This window comes from Rhipicephalus sanguineus, chromosome 3 (genome assembly GCF_013339695.2).
Source record: "Rhipicephalus sanguineus isolate Rsan-2018 chromosome 3, BIME_Rsan_1.4, whole genome shotgun sequence".
Classification (NCBI taxonomy): Eukaryota; Metazoa; Arthropoda; class Arachnida; order Ixodida; family Ixodidae; genus Rhipicephalus; species Rhipicephalus sanguineus.
In genome coordinates this window covers 110023929-110045426 of record NC_051178.1, presented here as the reverse complement: position 1 = coordinate 110045426, position 21498 = coordinate 110023929, and the positions used below count along the sequence as shown (strand labels likewise).

General features: G+C 44.3%; 1 protein-coding gene across 1 annotated transcript; it reads right to left on the bottom strand.

The window, feature by feature from the left end:
- Positions 1–1613: 1613 nt before the first annotated feature.
- Positions 1614–21414, bottom strand: LOC119386942 (tubulin gamma-1 chain). The gene is made up of 11 exons (XM_037654234.2): positions 21207–21414; positions 19803–19853; positions 19670–19731; positions 19394–19561; positions 17918–18066; positions 16320–16533; positions 14855–15004; positions 13369–13521; positions 10577–10738; positions 8679–8870; positions 1614–3571 (listed from the first exon to the last, which is right to left on the bottom strand). Exons 1-11 carry the CDS (start codon positions 21253–21255, stop codon positions 3551–3553), a joined length of 1371 nt encoding a protein of 456 aa, XP_037510162.1. The 5' UTR covers positions 21256–21414; the 3' UTR covers positions 1614–3550.
- Positions 21415–21498: the final 84 nt, after the last annotated feature.

Below are 21498 nucleotides of genomic sequence, written 5' to 3'. Positions count from 1 at the left end.
TTCAGCAAAACCGAAACCGATCGCACCGATGAGCGCTACTAGCAGACCACCATAATGATGTCATCGTTTCCGACAACTGCTGCAGTGCTGTTAGTTTGTCATGCGTGCTATTGTCGTAAGCACCGCCTGCACACCCACGAAACGAAGTAGATCTATGGTTGAAATAACTATGCTAGCTCATTTTGGGCGCCTCGAGAGGGTATATGGCGGTTGCACTCTTCCGTGTTACGTTTTGATTTTGCTGGCAAAATTGGTGGTATTTCATCACTCTGCATGCAAAAATTACCAGCGGCCGGTTTCTTGGAAATCTCAAAGCGTCGGTGGTTTCTTTGCACAAGGACTTCAACTCTCCCATTTCACCCAAGCACTTGTCTCCCCTAATAAAAAAGTTAATTTGAATTTGTACAATTAATGCTGTAAATGTATGCGGCCAGGTTAAGATGCATGCAGCCAGAGAAATGGCAATTATGCAGGCAGTGAGCAAATATCGCATGATACTTGACGAAAGCCAGCAAAAGAACGGAACACGAGAAAGAGGCAGACACAAACACCGCTGGACACCGCTTTTGTCAAGTATCATGAACCAACTGGCCTAGATCTCAACTCTTCTGCAAATCGCATTTTTATTTTTGAACATCTTCCGACACATTTCTTTAAACATTTGGTAAATGTGTTATTTGCGCTTTCACGTCTCTCGTGTCACCATATGTACGACGACGTCCGCGCGTTTCGTTATTTCCATTACGTTGTACCTATTTTTATTGTCTGCTCTTAAAGCGGGAAACGACCAACTTTTACCACTCAGACGAGTTAAAAAGAATGGAGTGGTATCGAGGTTGCCACATTGCAGCGCTGCTGCATATTCTCGAAAGCATACAATGCCTTATCACGCATCCCACAACATCCTACATACATGATGAACACTGATCTCACTTGCAGACAATATTTTAACGAGCATTCACCTTCACAGGCTTAGCAGGAACGACGGCCTTTACAATATTGAGTTTTGCCCAATGGCGAAGAAAGTTAATAGAAGATAATATCGACATCTTGGGCCCTGTCTTATGCTATGCACTTAAATGTTTCTGGTGTACTCTGTCATCAACAAGGCATATCAGTGATTCAATTAGTTGGTCAACATCTAGTGCAGAGTCAAATTGAGAAAACAAGTACAGAACGCCCTGTCAAATTTGCTTGTCCAAACATTGCACAATTGCAAGATGCTCGCAGTGCGATAGCGGGCATTCTATTGAAGTTACCGCCAATGTTTTAGAGCTGTGTTGTCCATTATACATTTCGCTAATAGACCCATTAGAGGAAATGGATTATTGGAAAAAAAGGTATTTGAATTACAGCAAGCTCTACAGAGTAAAAAAGTAGCTTTTTTTAATGAAAGGTTTTTTTACACACTACAAAACCAACAAGAAATGAAACTGCTGACAAGTAATTAAGTTACATTAACTTTACTACATATAAATGTGCTCAAGAACTAGTCGCTGCTGACAGGCAGCATGCATGCGTAACAGCGATGAATTAAATTGGAGCACTGCTATCCCAACACTCAATACACAAGTAAACTGGCACAGTACAACAAATGTAACAAGCAAACCAAATGACACAAGTACACTTTTTCTTTTCACTTTGCCTAAGGACTCATTTTATTCAAGATAACAACAACAAATCACAAATGCACAGCAGTAAGTAGCACACACATAAATGATAAATTAGTGAAATTCATAGCTCTACAGACCGACTAATGTCACTCTAACCTTGAAGGCACGAAAGAGGAACATCAGTTTTTATGAGCAAGTAGGCCGTACCAAAACACGAATGTAATAGTAGAACACGCTCTTCACGTACAGTAATGCACGAAAAGCCCTGCGCTGCTTCTTGGCTTAAGTGAACACTAGGCTTGCCCCAGCTCTGAAATTTGGTGTCGGTGAAGAATCGACACTACGTTATTTAGCCTCCTGCACTTCGCTGATGCAGAAAGCGAAAAAAATACTCTCTAAAATAGTTTGCTCTCTTGTTCTCACATAACATTCTGGCCTAAGCTACACACAACATATGATACACAGACAAAAAAATAAGCACATCGGCCCCATAGATGTTGTTTAGAGCGGCAGTTATATCATTTCACGAAGTCTACAACACATTATGGCAAGAGCAAAGCTGCTGCTGCGCGATCTGTGTATGCTTCAGGTCTTATAGCTGCTCCCTCTAGCGTGGAAATGTCTGTACACGCCTACTGTCTTAAAATGCAATACGCAAAAATGTTCTATACAGAGGGCATTGTGCGACGAAAATTGTGCATTGTGTGTGGCTGAGACCGGCGTACTGTTGTCAGCAGTCTTTCGACACAAAAACAGAAGCGCCATTGATGACTGGCCGATTCCCTAGCGAACACAGAATAGAACACCACTTGCAACAAGCATAAAAATTCAAATTGAGAACGGCGCAACACGAGTACATGTCTACGAATCAACAGGTGCATACAAAATTAACGAAATGCGCACCCTTTGAAAACATCGATATTTGAGAAGCATTTCCTTAAAAAATGTGAAGAGAATGCGTGAAAATGTTTAAGTGTTCACGTTATATATATTTTAAACAGTTGCTTATTATTGCTCTGCAAACATTCATGCAAGTCATCATCAAAGTTGCGAGCAAAAATGTCTACGATTGTAAAACACAAAATGAGGTATGTGGAACCTCTCTGCTCAAGACAACGCTTCAAAAATTTTTAATACTGGTCGTTTCGCTCCTATAAAAAAACGTTCAGTTGTTTTTGCGTAGGCATAGCCAGAAGGAGGGGTAACGACCTGTCCTACAATAACAAACTTCATGCACCGTAAGCAAGGCCATATAAGGATCGGCAATGCTCAAAATCTTAAAATGTGAAAAAGAGCTAATCTTTTGTTAAAAGCGACAGCAACTGTGCCAGGCATAACTAAGAAATGCGCAGCTTTTAAGCAGTGAACACATTTACCACGTAATGTGTAGTGAAATGCATGCTTCACATATTAGTATATACATCTTAAGCGTAAAACTAAGCATGGTGACGACTGTACGACGAGACTGGCAGAATGACCTAACAATCTCAACTCCACCCAAACACACTAAGAAACACAAGAAGTTATCCTAAAAAAACATTTATACTACAGCACTTTATAAATGCAAGTTTGAGTTTATACATTCCAACATTATGTATATTACGTTTGATGCACGTCACAGAAGTTTCCTGAAAAGGCATCCATGTTGTGTAGCTTTGGCACATGTTTAAAAAAATGTTTTTTTTTTTTGCTTTTGGGACTTTCGGTGATGTCTAAACAATACTAACCAGATATTTCGCTTGCAACTTCGTTCAACGATAAGGTGAACAGCAACACATGTACATGGACACACATGTACAGAGAGTAATGGTGTGTTAGAATATAATTCATAAACAAGTACGTACTACATAATGCCATTTGCTAGAGAAAAAAAAAACAATGTGACGAGTTACACAGCTGGACTTGGAATATAAAATCGTAAGCAGCTGAAGCCCACTTCACTTTGCTGCCACAGTCGCCTGGAAAAAGAGAGAGGAAAAGAAGACACGTGAGGATAATGTAATAGCTCTAACTAGCAATGTTTCAGAAAATTTAGTTATCCTGAAAAACACAATATCAGATCTACCCAAATGCTATGTAGGAACTTACACTTGCATGTCAGACACGACAAAAACCTTGAAGGACGCTTAAGCTTTGCCTTTAAGGGCGGCACTAAATAGCGTTATCAGGGCCCATTTGCATTGCTTCAAATCGCTCGCCATGTTTTGCTTCTTGGTGGACACCTCAAATCTACAGTGAGGGAAGGAACATCTGGGCATGTGACACTGCCTATTGTAAATCTCCTAGGGCACCTACTGCAAGTACAGTTGCAAAGTACCCACTATACGTTCGTAAGACAACACGCACACCTACGAAAGTGACACTGGCTATTGTAAACTCTCTTAGGGTGCCTACTTCAAGTACAGCTGCAAAGTACCGACTATCCATTGTAAGACAACATGCGCACCTACGAAAGTGACACTAGCTGTTGTAAACTCTCCTAGAACGCCTACTTCAAGTACAGCTGCAAAGTACCTACGATCCATCTAAGACAACACGCGCACCTATACAGCTACGAAAGTGACACTGGCTATTGTAAACTCTCCTAGGGCGCCTACTGCAAGTACAGTTGCAAAGCACCCACTAACTATCTGTAAGACAACATGCGCACCTATACAGCTACGAAAGTGACACTGGCTATTGTAAACTCTCCTAGGGCACCTACTGCAAGGTACCCACTATCCATCCGTAAGACAACACGTGCACCTACGAAAGTGACACTGGCCATTGTAAACTCTCCTAGGGCGCCTACTTCAAGTACAGTTGCAAAGTACCCACTAACTATCTGTAAGACAACACGCGCACCTATACAGCTACGAAAGTGACACTCGCTAATGTAAACTCTCCTAGGGCACCTACTGCAAGGTACCCACTATCCATCCGTAAGACAACACGCGCACCTACGAAAGTGACACTGGCCATTGTAAACTCTCCTAGGGCACCTACTTCAAGTACAGTTGCAAAGTACCCACTAACTATCTGTAAGACAACATGCGCACCTATACAGCTACGAAAGTGACACTGGCTATTGTAAACTCTCCCAGGGGCACCTACTGCAAGGTACCCACTATCCATCCATAAGACAACACGCGCACCTACGAAAGTGACACTGGCCATTGTAAACTCTCCTAGGGTGCCTACTTCAAGTACAGTTGCAAAGTACCCACTAACTATCTGTAAGACAACACGCGCACCTATACAGCTACGAAAATGACACTGGCTATTGTAAACTCTCCTAGGACGCCTACTTCAAGTACAGTTGCAAAGTACCCACGATCCATCTAAGACAACACGCGCACCTATACAGCTACGAAAGTGACACTGGCTATTGTAAACTATCCTAGGACGCCTACTTCAAGTACGTTGCAAAGTACCCACTAACTATCTGTAAGACAGCACGCGCACCAGTACAGCTACGAAAGTGACACTGGCTATTGTAAACTCTCCTAGGACGTCTACTTCAAGTACAGTTGCAAAGTACCCACGATCCATCTAAGACAACACGCGCACCTATACAGCTACGAAAGTGACACTGGCCATTGTAAACTATCCTAGGACGCCTACTTCAAGTACAGTTGCAAAGTACCCACTAACTATCTGTAAGACAACACGCGCACCTATACAGCTACGAAAATGACACTGGCTATTGTAAACTCTCCTAGGACGCCTACTTCAAGTACAGTTGCAAAGTACCCACGATCCATCTAAGACAACACGCGCACCTATACAGCTACGAAAGTGACACTGGCTATTGTAAACTATTCTAGGACGCCTACTTCAAGTAAGTTGCTTAGTACCCACTAAATATCTGTAAGACAGCACGCGAACCAGTACAGCTACGAAAGTGACACTGGCTATTGTAAACTCTCCTAGGATGTCTACTTCAAGTACAGTTGCAAAGTACCCACGATCCATCTAAGACAACACGCGCACCTATACAACTACGAAAGTGACACTGGCTATTGTAAACTATCCTAGGACACCTACTTCAAGGTACCCACTATCCATCTCTAAGACAACACGTGCACCTACGAAAGTGACACTGGCCATTAGACAGTTATAGTTTAGCGGGCTTAGCGGAATAGCGGGATCGAAGTGCGCATGCGCAGTAACCTAAACGACCCGTAGCGTTTACCGTACACACGCTATTTTTCAGATTTAGCGTTACCGTGTCTGCGTGGTTAACGTAGTGTACGTGAAACATGGCGGTGGTTTTGGATGCCCACTTCGAACTGAATTTAGCGTTGATGTGGATGGATTCACTTCTTTCACAGCAAGTTACTGTGTAAATGGCTTCGCTTGCCTTCAGGTAGCTTCGACGCCCGAGTATTACGGATAACTTAGCGTAGTTTTTGAAATCGCTTCCTATTTCGAACGTGCCTAGGAGATCGCTAGGAGATCGCTGTAACGAGAACTAGGAGATCGCTGTAAACAAATCTGCAGCGTAAAAATTTTCGCTTTTGGTGCGTGGGTCATATCTATTTACTTTTATTGTTGCTAAAAAAGTAGTAATGTTGCTTCGTGCGGGGATACAGGCGAGCATTCTCAGCATTCTCGTAGGGTACCTATTGCAAGTACAGTTGCGAAGTACCCACTATGCGTCTGTAAGGCAACACGTGCACCTATGCAGCTGCACAGTGGTGATCATATGGCGTATGATGATGACAATAATGAAATATGGCTGAGCCCTTATTAGTGGGTGGGCAGCTTTAAACAATTCACTCATTATGCAATTTATGGATGTGATACGTGGTGCGATTATAAGTTTCTACCCTGCAATAGAATATCTGTTAACATGACTCCTCGCCCAAAATGACACCTGTATAGGGTCCTTTTCTGAAGTACAGTCGAACCCACTTATAACGATCCCAGATATAATGATCCATTGGTTATAACGACCATATTTCGGTGCACTTACGATTTTCCTATGCTACCCATTGAAACTGCATCCACATATAGCGAACATTTAAACCATTTTTAAAATAGGCTTTCTAAAGCATGAGAGAGGTGCGTGCTTGCATGCGCCCTGCTCTAGTTTACTCGCGACGATGATATCCTAGATCGTCGAGCACCACACGCAGATTTCGAACACTGCAAGCGAGGTCGCTCACTTTCCAGGCGTTTCTTCAGTGGCAAAACAGCAGTGAGGGAAAAAATAAAAAGAAATAGGAGGCAGCACGAAGCCTTGCGGTCAGCTTTCGCGTGGCAACCTTTTCTGACGGCATTCTCTGCAGCTACGACCACCTACGATGAACGAAACAATGTCTTGAAACGCAAGAAGTGATAACCACAATAACTTTTCTTTGCATAAAAGTTCACAGCGCTCTTTGACTTGCTGACGCCACAATGGGCCGCAGAAGGTCTTCCGTCTTTTCGGTAACGGCAAAGACTGGTCGATCAATGATTACGACTTCTGCGCGATTGCGGCGATGCCTTCACGGATAAGCATAAAAAAAAAGCAAAGGCGAGGTGGTGGCAGGCGATGACGGTGCCATCATGACTTATCGCCGACAAACTTATCACAGCCATCTGCAGATTTCTGCTTGGCTGCGCGTGTGACGTAAACTGTGCGGATTGATGCAACACCACTTAGACTTTTTCCTAGGTGGCGTTGATTGACAGCGATGCAAGTGCGCCATGCTGCCATTCACAAGTTCGCCGCTGCCGTGTCATGTGAGGCCACTTTAAAGTGCACGTCACTTTGTTGAAACGAAATTAGCTTGATGGTGTTGAGCGGTGCGGGCACCGAGAGACGTCGATGCATTGACAGCGACTGTATGCTTTTCGGGCAACAACCCAAGTGCGCCGCGCCTCGTCGTGAAGGAGCGCCAGGGCATCGCGAAGACGTAGAGTGCGCACTGCTTGCAAAATGCTTGTCTTCTCCGCGTTGAACGAACAAGCCACTGGCGTAACCAGAAAAGTGGAAGGGGAGGTTGAAACCCCCCCCAACCAACAACCATGCTCATGCACGATCCGTAATGAAGCAGGCACGCAGAACGCATGAACTTGCAAGTGGCCCGACAGTGACGGGGTGAGCCGAGTAGGCGATGTGCTGCATGCAACTAGCCAGAGATGACCGGCTCCACATGGCGCTACCGCACTTCAGTGAAACGGTGCCAAGGCGTCTATTTCACTGGTAAGCAGGCAGCTGGTGTCACCTGGCAGCACAGTGCCAGGCTGTGTCTAGAATTTATGACGTATAGAATATTTCGCAGCACACTGCCAGACATTCTAGATGCCATAAATTTGGGAAAACGTCTTTTGAGGATTGTATGACCAGGTTTCATGATATCACGACACACTACCAGTTACAGAGATGCGTATACCCATCCCTTCACGCTAGGCTAAACAGGGCGCAAGCAGTACACTACAGAAAATTACAAACAGATTCATACAGAAACCCAAGACTCATGCAGGCCATGTACCCAGATATTTACCCTACAAACAGAGGCAGCTCGTGTGGCAAGGTTGCCACGTCTAGCCGCATGTTGTGGGAGTGTCGGGGCTTAATACACAATTTGAACAGTGACAATTCATCCGTCTCTTCCACCGCCAGCCTCCGCTCACACTGGCAGACCGCACTGCTCAGCTCGAACCTGACAGCACAACTCTGGGCCGTCCAGCGTGCCAAGGAAGCCACTTTGAGACAACGTCTTGGTAGGTGCCCAGGCCCACTAAAAAGGCGCCGGACTCGAATCTTATTGATTTTACAATAAAGGTTACGTTCTTTTTTTATGCATCTTTTTTTTCCCGTAATTCGTCGTTAAATCAGGTTTCGCGGCGAAGTTTGTTTCATTATTTCGAGTTCGTAAAAGCATTCAGCCTATGGGCAACTGTGGGGGGAATCCGAATTTCTTTGTTAAATCGGGTTTTGTAAAATCGACTTTTTTGTTTGATTTTAAACTTTTTCTTAGGAGGGAAGGGTAGTAATGTAAAAGTAACATATATTACTTTTTCAACGACCACTCAGTTACATCCTTGGCCAAACACCCTCCATGAACTGTGCATCTAGGTTGTTTCCCATACCTGACGCGAGACCCATGAGAGGTAGTCCGGTTTCGTTGCGGCCACGTACTCGTCGACCAGTTCTTGGACGACGTCGCGCGAATTGTCCAGCTCGTCCAGACTGTCCTGGAACATGGGCTCCTTGCGGAACTGCTCGAGGAAGGCCTCTCGCTTGCGCAGCTTGTCAAACTGCTGCAACGTGCGCTGGAACAGCTGGATGGAGTAGAGGTTAGAGGTTCACCCAGGCAGAAGTTTAATTTCACACATGCAAGCACACACAGACACATGCAAAAGAAAGAAAGCCTGTAGCCCCATTAATCAAGGAACGAGACTTCTCTCAAAAGGAAACGGCAAACCTTCATCAGAAAGATGTTATGTTGTTAGAATGGTTTTCAGACAAGAAAAAAGAACAAGCTAAATTAACTTCTGTTACAGGACGTAAGGGAAAGAAAGAACCATCCGTCAAAGGATATCACACATTAACCTGCCTTCGTCCACAGAACATGACAGGAGAGTTCATTGTTGCCTTTTACTGCGATTCATTTAGCACAGCAGGCAATGCTATAAAGGCTAGAGAAACTCTCACTGCTCGTATTTGCAACCAAAAAAGCATAGTGCGTTGCATGAAGGAGAAAGACATTCGTATGTGGCCTGTTCTTTGGAGTCACATTCGTAGTTCTCGTACTTTATGTAATGAAGTTCGACACAACTATTACAAAAGGCATCTTGAACTTGTTTACCAGCAGACGAGTGAAGCTACAAGTTTCAGTAGCAGGCAGCCAAAGCGCGCTACTTACATTTGTGATCCAAACATTGTAGGCTGCTACTCATGGCACAAGCAACACATAATTTGCAACAATAATACATGAGGTAGATCAAAATAAAGTGCACTGCGATATTCACAGAGTGAGGGATAGTGTAGTTTACACAACATTTACTGCCACGTATCAAATGGAGCGCTTAGTCTGCACATAGCTATCATAAATGAAGTGCAGAAAAGTAAACAGCAGAAGGAACAAGTGCTCAATGCACTGACCAGGGCTGGTCACAGGAACGCTCGTGGAACACAAGAACAGGTCCAAAGACATTAAGGTTTGACTAAATGTCACGATGTTGCTGTCGTTGTTTGGTAACATGGTATTACACAAAAGACATAGCACATACTGAAGCACCAAACGCACTAAAAAATCTCTCATGCATCTAGTATGCATAAAATGCATTTGTAAGAAAGACAGAAAGGAACCAAGAACGGGGAGGTTAAAGGAGTACTGACGCGAAAATTTTACATATTGTATTTTTCTGTTGCAGTGAGTAGCAAAAGACCTACTTATCACAACTGAAAATCTTGCGTTCTTGACCGCATGACGGTTAATTATATGGCCCAGTTGCAGTTTCAGTTTCAGAGAGAGCCGAGACCTAGCCTGGCTTGTTTGTAAACACAGCTGTTCGCGTGAACTCACAAAAGAGTGAAACATTGGCCTTGCGCGCTGTACATGGCATCACAGTGACAACTGCAGGAGAGAGTGCACGCAAGGATCACGGCAGCCAACACAATCTTGTGACATAGGTGGTTGGTTGTTTACGTTCAAACCAAGTCGATGTCGTGAGGTGCTCCATTTCGCATTCAGTTGTGCGACGCAAACCTTGAAATTAATTTTAAATATGTTGGAGGCCGTATCAGCCATTGATTCTGTAAATGATGTGCGCGTGTCCATGCAAACGTATATCTCGCAAGTTAGTACCTCGCCTTGAAAATTTTGTGTCAGTACTCCTTAAAATTTAGGACTTTGCCAAGCTGACTAGTACCTAACACGAGGGGATGGAAATGGTACATTGAACGGTAGAAAAGTAGTTACAAAAGGGAGGGTTTGGATAATACATGGCCATTACATAAGGGTTGTGTTGCAAAAGACAAGTACCGAAGTGATGCCCGTGTGGTTGGCAAGCATAAGGCCGCTGACTCTGTGCTGGGTCTGGACGTACGGTGACTTGCGGGACAGTGCCACCTGGATGCTGGCGGGGCCCCAGGGAATGAACTGCACCAGCTTGCGCTCACGGATCCTTTGCAGACTCTTGTGCACCTGCACAGCACAGAACACTTACACTTAAAGCTCGGTACTATAACCAAGTTGCTAAAATTAGACTAGAAATGCCATAAGTATGCTTGAATCATGCAGCAGTGCCATAACTAACTTCTGTATCATAACAAAAAAAAAAAAAATGTTGAACCAGAGATTTACGAGCTGCGACTTACAAGCAGTGCCAGTGAAGCCCTCTTCACAGTGGCTGTACACAAAGCGTAAAGCCGAAAGAAACCGTGGTAATAAGAGCTAAACGAAATTATCACACTCATTCTGCTGCTGCAGCTTGTCATCAAAACCCAGAGTGGTGCAATGCTGAAGCCATCATGTTCACAAACCACTTGCTCACTCAGTCCAATGAAGGTGCAACGCTGAAAACCATCGCACACCACAAGAGCAAAACAGCTTCAGTCCATGAAGCCATGTGACAACAACAAGGTCGGGCGATGAGCTAAATGGCGGGAATTCCATTCATGGTGGCCATGCCTTCCGCTTTACGACAAAGTTTAAAGAATCGTGCAAGATTCAGTATGGTGTTGCAAACTTTAGTTGCTGATATGCGCTGGACAAACTGAAGTCTTGAAATGTGCTTTATCACAGAATGCTCGCATAATTTTACGGAAATGGTAACAGCGCATGGCTGGTAACTGCAAGCAGCAAAAAAGAAGAGAAAAAAAGAAAGTTGGTTGGCTAAGTAACACTTGTTGCAACAGTGCACATACCAAAAAACATAAAAACACTGTAATTTGTGGAAAAAGCCTTTTAGTTCCAACTGCTTTTGCTGGGAACTTGAACTTATCATAATCTTCAGAGTACACAATAATTTCTTTCAAATCCGAGATCACGGAGAGAGACACAATATTATGAAATAACCAGTGTTGTCCTTTGTTTGCAAGACACTAGACTTGTTGGTGACATCCATTTCCTGAATCATCGCGATCACTTGCAAGGTAAGCGAGATCTGATGCGTTTAATACTACAGTAAAAGCTCGTTAATTCGAACTCGAAAAGGACTATAAAATTGTTCGAATTAAGCGGGGTTCGAATTAGTGGGCGGGCACTAGAATGAATGGACATCGCACCACACTGCGAGGGCAGAACCCAAAGAAGCCACATCTGGAATTGTTATTGCGAACTAGGCGCTACTACATGTTTGTCGCAGGTGATTTCGTAAATTAAGTTCATGGATCTCTAACAGCGAACAGAATTAATTTATCAGTCAGTGATACACTAGAAAGAAGCATGGACATGCATTAATGTGAGCAGTGAGCCTTAATGTGAAATATGCTATTTATGCTCCAAAACACGTTAATGCAATCAAAATTAAAAGTAATCAGTAATTTGCATTTGCTTGCGTTTCTTTTGTTGCGACTCGATGAACATCGTTTGAGCTTACCCAAGAGCTGCAGCGCAGCATCCAAATTCTCATCTGCTGAGAAATGCTGCTGTTTTGTTGTTTCGCATCTCTAGTAAATTTGGTTTGGTTTGGTTTTGCAACACACTGTGATCACTTTGGCCCAACTTCTGTGAGGAGCAATAAAAACCAGGGACTCCCAGTTCGAATTAACCGTTGTGGATACTGAAGTGTTTGAACTATCGGGAGTTTTCCCCCATAGAAATACACAGGGCTGTGCTGGGACCAGTACATCAGTTCGAATTAACCAAGTTCACATTAACGAGCTTTTACTGTACTACCACTTCTACGGCTACTCGCACTTATTAATCGACATATGGTGATAACAAAAACACCACATCAGGCGCCGATTCAAAGCGCAGAATAGGGCACTACGCTGCATAGAGACAGTAGAAAAGTGCGCAATATGATGCGCTGATGTTTCCCCATGCTCTCCTTTTCTGCTATTGTGAAGGAGAGTGCGCAAGTGCACCCTTGCCCCCAGCTGCTGCCAGAAAAGCCATTATGATGCACGTGTGAGATTTGAAAAAGTTGAAAAAAGCCCGCGCAACTTGACCATATGACTGCTCACCTAAAACTTCCCTCACGACCACAGTGAAACTTCCGTTATATTGAAATTGCAGGTAAACATGTTTCGTTATGTTGAAGCTAAAAATGCATGGTGCTCTATGAACAAAAATATAAAAAGTTAAATATTTTGTTACACTGAGAACTTCATTACATTTAAGTATGTTACATTGAGGTTTAACTACTACTAGACACCATTGAAGCTCAAGCTCGAATTGAGCAAGATATCAGCTGAGTGTTGCTACACAAACACTTTTCACTGTGACTTTGCCAACATGGATCTATTCAAATGCTATCTGCGCAGTAGGAAGGAATTTTACCCAATGTAAGGCAGAACTCGCCCTACATCATACGAACGAATGAACAACGGCATTCCTAGTCTATCACTATTGAGAAATTGTAGCCTAATTGAGCTCGACTGCAGTCAAAACTGCCCTGCGTGAAACTGGTGCATATATATTACATGGTCAGGCAACTTGGACATATAGTTTGGAACAAAAAAGAAATCAAGGAGCTCCAAGGAGATCCTATAAACCTCCGCATGTGAGTTCTTTCGAGTGACATTTATATGAAACTAAGGCTGAGCCAGACGCTACGCTTGCTTTTCAGAAGCAACTGGCTTCTGCTTTCTCTTGTGTGATGAGCTCACCTGTGTCGGATCCACCTCGCCCTGGATGATGTTGAGGATGCTGATGTAACAATGGCAGGCCGCGCGGTCGTGTCCGATAGACACCATCATGTTCTTAGGCTGCAGTAGCCGCCTCATCACGTCAAGCACGGTTGTCTTGCGTACACTGGGTGCCTGCATGCAAGGAACAAGGTGTGGTTCTCCCAATGCGAATATTCGGTAGAGAACACTGACCAAACATCACCAAACTTTGATTATCAAACGAAACATTTGTAGTGTTTACGTTATTCAATAAAATAAGCTTTGTATGTTCTAGAGTAAGGGCTGCACTGCCAGCTTTTCAGTTCTAAATTAGAAAAAAAGAAAAGAAAAAGAGAGTTGAGTGCCTCCTAAAGAGTTGGTGTTGCCAGTCATATTTTTGTGAAACACTACTGGAACAGTGTCAGACATTGTACATCGTCCAAGCTAGACGTTATGGCACAGTGTATGCCAAGCAGCATGGCAAGCTTGAAACCAGCCACAACTTCGGAGATGATGAAGCATACCTAAGTTCACACTAGTACACACATAGAAAGCAGATCACAGGAACAAATAGATCATGAAAACAGTCATGTTCGCTCTTCTGATACGGAGATTACAGAATTAATTTGCAATTGGAGAACCTAGACCTAAGTAGCCCACCTTTGTGCAGGGGCTCCGCCTCATAAAAAAAATTGCAAAATGAAGTCTGGTCCTTACAAGAGGACACATGGCAATCTTAGTTAAATACTATGTTGTGAAGAAAATGTTAATACATGATGGTGAGAGCGGTTGCACCTCAGAAATGCAGCAGGTGCGGCACTGCAAGCTTTCCGTAAGCTCCGAGCACTGTGCTGGTGTCATCAATGTACTGCCCTTAGCAGCGACACTAATAGTATGCGTAAGTGACGCGAGTAGTGGTGAAAAACAACACACGCAGGCACTGGGCCATCAGGTGCAGCATTTTCATTCAAGTTGACCAAACTCTAGTGGGATATTGGGTACTCTCAAATGTAGTGAAACTTTGGCATGATGAACGTGGGCATAAGCATCTCTTATGGGGAGCAAGATGCACTCCCGTAACTTCCCCCCAAAGATAGAAACTCCGAGCAGTTCCAATGGCCTTATGCGTTCCATCCTGAACATGTAGTATGCTGCTGTAAAAACCTCGTGCAAATAATGACCATGCATAAAGAATGAACTATCCGCAAATATATTTCCACATTTCTATCGCAATAACGACCGACACTTTGTGCTCCTCACACAACGCAAGGTTAGTGCAGCTTCCAAATGAATTGGAAGCAAAGCACAAATGGAGGCCGCTTTATATCTACGCTATCTGAAACTAGGCCCTTTGCAAGGCCGAAAATTGAAAATTTCACGGCAGAAAAAAGTAGCAACAGGCAATGCCACTGGAAATATGAATACGCCAGCCTCGCTTCAACAAAGGGGCTTGATATACAGACAGTGATGTCTGGTGTGCTCTCACCTCGTGGTCAGTCGTGAGTGGTGTGTAGCCCGTCATCAGGAAGTGGAGCTTTGGTGTTGGAATCAGGGGTGCCACGAGACCGATGAGGTTGTTGTTCATGTAGCTGGGATACCGAAGGGTGGTCGTGCTCACCGACATGATTGTTGACACCTGTAGCCAGAGTGATAGAAAAAAAGGAGGAAGAGGGTTCCTCCTCTAGACTAACTGCACAAACACACCTGAAATCAAGAAAGCTTCCTCTTCCTCCCTCCCCAACACTAACAACACTTAGTTGTCTGGCAAACATTTTTATGTTTATTTGACACTGCCTAACCATATATTACCCAGAAATAATAGTACCTAACTAATACGTCACACATCGTTAAATTGTGGGGACAGAGGAAAGCAGGCGCTGTCCTACGGACTTAGAATGGTCTTTATAGAAGCATTTGTAAAGCACGGACAGCTCAAGATATGTTAAAAAACCTTATGTTGACGTACACATTGCAGGTGTCCGCAGGTCTAGTTTTCCAACAAGACATGGCCGCTAATGTTCTCTGTAAAGAGTTCAGGTTTTTTGCATGAACAGATTTTTTATTTTCCCAGGCCCAGCAGATTCGCCAAAAAAAAAAAAAAACGGATTTGTTTTATTTTTACAGCAGGAACTACAGAAGTTTGGATGGCTGTCTATGGCTTGGAAGGCAAGAAAAAAAAAGGACGTCAACAGTTGTTCTTCACTTTCTGTCATTATGCCCAACACAGGTGTGCCCAGCAAGTGGCGCAGCATTGCTGCAGCAAACGTACAACATCCGTGTTTCCACTACATTTGTGCTTCAGTGCATATTAAAAAAAATACGGAAGAATTCAAAAGAAATGATGCTTTTTCATTGTTAAAATAATCTCTTTTAAAGCTTCCAAACACATTCAGAGGTGGCAATTTATGAAAAATGATTGAGATGAACACATCGCTAAGATAGGCACAGTGTGCTCGAAGCATTGTGCAACAATTTTTGCGGCAACTGAATGTACCACGCAGTTATTTTTTTATGAAACATGGTTGCAAATGATTCATGCAAAAATGTAATATTCGTTCCAGTAAAATTTCCAAAAGTCTTCTAGTGGGAAGTGTTCTTTCCACCACCTAGTAGGTGCACAAAAGAACAAAAAAAGTAAGTACTGATATATTTTTGCGGCAGTAGAGGGTGCCACTGAAATAAAAAATTTTGAAGGTTCTGCAAAATAGTGGCATAGTTCTGTAGTAAAAAAATATCCCCCAATGGACTTGACACGCACATACAGAAGGTGTGAAGCATAGTTCTTACCATCCATTAATGATTAAAGGGTTAAAAGGCCAGTTCAGTCGTTACGTTTTTTTCAACTAATGGAATTCTGCTTCATTATAAATTGAACAGAGTATGCAGTGAAGAAGGGAGACTTTATGGCAATGAAGAAGTCTAATTCATTCTACGTCCTAAACGGCACTCACCAGCGTGTTAATGTGTGCAAAAGATGGGTTTTCAATGTGCAGACGGTCAACCGCAATCTGGTTGAGAGCAGCGTTGTCGAGGACGACTACAGAGTCTGCGTTCTGCGTGAGCCTATGTAAAGTGAGCAGGGAGTTGTAGGGCTGGACCACCACGTCGCTCATCTCATCCTGATTCGGGAACACAGAGTATGTCTGGATCAACTTCTTTGGGAACCTGGAACACACCACCGTAATTAAGCATAAGTGTGGTAAGCTGGCCCAGTTGGTAATGGTTCATTGCTCCTGCATCTCTTGCGCAAGCTCTCTATATAATTTCATGTGCAGTAAAAGCTTGTCAATTCGGATTTCACAGGATCGGAAAAAATGTCTGAATTAACCAAATGCCAAATTATCGAAAGTATCAAGGAAACAATAAACAAGTGTCTATTACATCAATGCATTTTCATTTTCTTGATGAATACGTAAATCCAGTACTTATTTTGCATAACAGCAGTGTAAAAGCTGCCATTTTTTTCATTCGCGACTTCATTCACAATGTGACCGTGGCTCAAGACCCCCCCCCCCTTGTCTTAAGCCGAAACGTGCTCTGAACCCATTCCTTACTATGCGCTGTCGCCACCAACACCACCACGCGCACGTGGCGATAATTTTTTCGCTGGAAAAATGGCCGGCAACTGATCATCCGTCGCAATGTAGCAAGCGGGTTTTATGCCAGCATGCGGACTGCGGCTGAAGCTCTTCGCCTTCAACAGCTTCCACCATGCTCGAGTTTTGTGGTCGAAACTGTGGTCGCGTAAGACACGATCATAGCATCCACGCAGTTCTGAAGGCACGCGCGCAGCCTATGTCCAGAGTCAAAACGAAACTGCTGAGCACCGCATCTGTTACTGAATAAATCTCACTCACTAATGCACAATCATGGATGGCGACTATGCAGTTCAGAAGGCACGGAGCCGTTTTGTTTGCGAACACGGTTTTAGCTCCTTTGCGATGCACATTTGCGGTACCCTGTGCTTGGCGCACTCCGAGAATCGCCCGAATTAATTGGGTTGTGGCCAAATATGACCGAATTAACGAGAGTTTGACGCCATAAACAATACATATGCTTGCCGGAGAACATGTCGGAATTATAAGATTTTCTGAATTAACGAGCTTTTACTGTAAATAAGGAATAAAGCTTCAGTTGTTAGTGAGCGCTTGTATGTCTCCTTCTACCGTGTTTTGTCCTTTCTTGCGCTGTTCCGCAATGAATTAATTAAGCATGCTAAGCAGCAACATCGCAAACACATTTTACGAACACGTAGTTGGCAAGCAGAGAATGTCAGCATGCCACTGCTTTTATGTTTCGATTAAGCGTAATCAACATTGCTATGCTTCTGTTTGTTTCATTGTCCATTTTTTTGTGTTGTTAATCGTGAATAATAAAAATCAAGCTCCTCAGAATACCTTAAGAGGAGGAGGGTGGCATGTAGTGGCATCTTCAATAACGTTCTTATTCACACAAAGCAAAGGCCGTCACCAGAAAAAATAGAATATTTTTGTAGTAGGTAAGAAATAAAGTGCCAGTCATGGACACTAAAAAGGTGACATCGAAATACCTGTCGTTGAGGTGTTCAAGAATGTACGAGCCCATCCCAGAGCCTGTTCCCCCAGCGATTGAGTGGCAGAGCACAAAGCCTTCCAGGGAGTCACTACCGTCGGCTTCCCTGTCAATGATGTCAAAAACGTCCTCATGGAGACGTTCACCCTAGGTCCAGAAGAAAATGAAATAAAGGATGCCATTATTCAGAAAAAACAATGACAAAGAAAGCACATTTATGTGGAGTGAAAGCCGACTTTAAAGAAATGTTGCAATGAGAATGCAAACACGATGGTATTTCATGGCACCTTGGCAGCACTGCTAGGAAAGCAGGCCATTAAACACTGTTCATCCTTTTGTACAAGGCTATGTCATTGCCTTGAGTGATCTAATCAGGATACCACTAACAACAGAATGAATGAATGAATAAGCTTTATTAAAAGTCCGGCTGTTTCCTTCGGGCGAGGCGGGGGAAGAGGGGATTAAACCCTGTCTCGTCTCACCCTCCGTCGATGATGATGGCGTCAGGTGACGGCTCTAAGTCCTTGGACAACAGAGGGACAAATTATTGCTATGCTAGAGGTGTTAGCTGGGCTGATGGCCTGGAATGCTACTAAGGAGCTGGGTAATGAGTAGGCACCCTGATAACAGGCAAAAATGCATGTACTACATTCACAGACACACACAAGTGAAATGAAGATATTCGTATGCAGTTTCATAAGCTCTAGCACTGGGCCTTAGGAGCACCAAAAGCACGCATACTTTTCCACGGACTGAGAAATGTACCGCAGCGCCATTCATGATTTGCACTGCAAACGTGGTGTTCAGAGATTATCTCTCCGACAGGTAGTAGTACCAACAGCAGTCACATTTGTAGACATCAAGTGCCTGAGGAGCATTATTAATGAGAACTAACAGACAATAATGCCAAGGAAAGTATAGGGGGTGTTATTTGCAGTAATTTGGATATAAATGTGAAGAAAGTAAAGTGGACGAAAAGATAACCTGCCGCCAGCATGTACTGAACCTGCGACCTTCGAATAAAGTGTCCGATGTTCTTATATATGCTCTTATAACGCACAAAGTACATTGACCAGTTTGCCCAATGACTACCAGCAACAAAAGCACATATATAAGAGGCTTCCTTGGATGCCATTATAACTAGTCAACAATAATGACAATGGTAGAGGCTTCCTGTAGAAAACCTAAACCATGCAGACAAAGAAAAGACAGTACAAACTGTTCATTGCTCTTCGTGCACGCCTAACTTTTTTTTCTACAGTGGACGAAATGCTCATACTGTATGCGCCGAAGATCTGATAGACCCCGGGGACGCAATTCCGTAAGGATGCCTTCGGATTGACCACATGCCCTCCTGTCATTCCACATTCATCTAACTGAAACAGGTGCGGAGCAGAGGCGACAAAGCACGAATAAGCATCAACATCGGACAAGCCACAGCTGATGTCTTTTACAAACATATGAATGCGCATACCTGCGAGTAACCGACGGCCCAGTTGTTTCCAGCGCCGCCTCCGGACTGCGAGAGATAGACGTTCTCCTGGTTGTACAGCTTCGCATACGGCGAATTCATGATCGTGTTGATCACTCGTGGTTCCAAGTCTAGGAGTACAGCTCGTGGAATGTAATGTTGATCGTCGGCCTGCGAGAATCATTTTTTTTTTTTTTCAATGGAAAGAAACCTCTAAGTCGCGCGTGAAAGCGACGCAACGGGACAGCTCAAACGATCGAAGGCCAAGATCATCGGTACCTGGTAAAAGAAGACGTCTTTTCTGTCTATGCCGTCAGTTGCGAAGCTTTCCAGGACACCCTCTAAACGAGATAAGACGATGTTAGATTCTTACAGGGTAACAGAAACGGGGGAAGAATAAAACAAACGGTACCTGGGCTGATGCCATGCTCGGCACACAGCTTCTTCCAAAATTCGAAGCCAACTGAAACAAATGATACCGTTCGATTAATTTAACGCTGTGTCTAAAGGTACGTCGGACGTACCCGAATCCCAAAAGCTAAAGGAACGTCGGACGTACGCGGAACCGAGAGTCTAGAAATACGTCGGTCGTACCCGAATCCCGAAAGCTAAAGGTACGTCGGACGTAGCGGAATCCCAAAAGCTGAAGGTACGTCGGACGTACCCGCAACTGGGAGTCTAACAGATACGTCGGCCTTCGCGATGTTGTCGCACTCGTCGACGGGCGGGTCGCGGCTACCGATTTTTGCAGATATACGACGCAACAAGCCTTTGTACGAGTCTGTTGACGTAAAAGACCGACAAGGAGCAAGCCGGGCGACCACTGCTGACAATGAAAACTTTGAGCATCGCGTGTGTGACGAAGGGCGTCGCGGTCGCCTGCCGTGGACTTCTGTCAGTCGCCAGTGTTTCACATGGCGCGATGACAGCGAAGTCGCTCCGTTCGGCTTAATTTCACATGTGCTGCGAATGGTCTGCGACTGGCGTGGCGAGCAAATTGCTTGCTGCCGTTCTTTGTGGCAGACACTGCATAATTTTTCAGACGAATGTAGAAATATGTGCGTTATGATTAAGCTTTCATAAACGGTAACGAACAGCACGCGTGCTCTTCCATTTATAAACACTTTGCATACATACATACAAAGAACTTTATTGGAGTCCTGAGCGACATGATTAAAAGAGGCCAAGAGACCTCCCCAGTCAAGTGAGTGGCTCCACCCATGTCGGCACCTGGAGATGATGACTCTCGGCGACGACACGAGCCCTCTGGACGGCCTGGATTTGGTGAGCAAGATCGGGATTGCGCAGTCGCTCATCTCAGCTGACCGCGTCGTGTAGAGTGGAGCCCACGTTAAATGGGCACAGCTAGAGCGTATAGTCGAAGGAGCAGGTTTCGTGCCTGGAAACGCTTGTCCAATCTAATACACGTCGGCGCAATTTTAACGGCTCGGCCGGCTTAGCGGGTACGTCCCGGTCGCGGGTACGTCCGACGTAGTACCTTCAGCTTTTGGGATTCCGCTACGTCCGACGTATTTCTAGTCTCTCGGTTCCGCGTACGTCGGACGTACCTTTAGCTTTTGAAATTCGGGTACGTCCGACGTACCTTTAGACACAGCGTTAATTTAAATCAGTCCCATCGCGTTAAAGTGGTATGCACGAATGCTTTGCAATGCGGGAATATGGCAAGAGCTCAAAAGGACTGAGCTTCATTAAAGCCAGGATTCGCTGTAATATGGGAGTGTTTGTAGCACGCGTTATTCCCGCCACAAACGGTCAACAAGCGTCGGACTCGATGCAGCGGACGCTACCGCCTTACTTTGGTTGCCGCATTGGCCCAGCTGAAGCATAATCATCTCCCGTGGCATCGTGTCCCTGGCTGTGGTCACCGACGCACTGCAATATCGGCGAAATAATCCAATGTATCGGACACACACACACACACGGAGCAACAACAGTTTGTTCTAATGTTCTAATGATCGGTTTGGGTTTTACATTGCGCGTGCGTGCGACATCTCTCACGTGACCATCTTCTAGGCACCTAGGGTACCTAGGGACAGACAGAGAAACCTTGAGTTACTGTAGAAACGTAAAGTTACTCTGTATATACG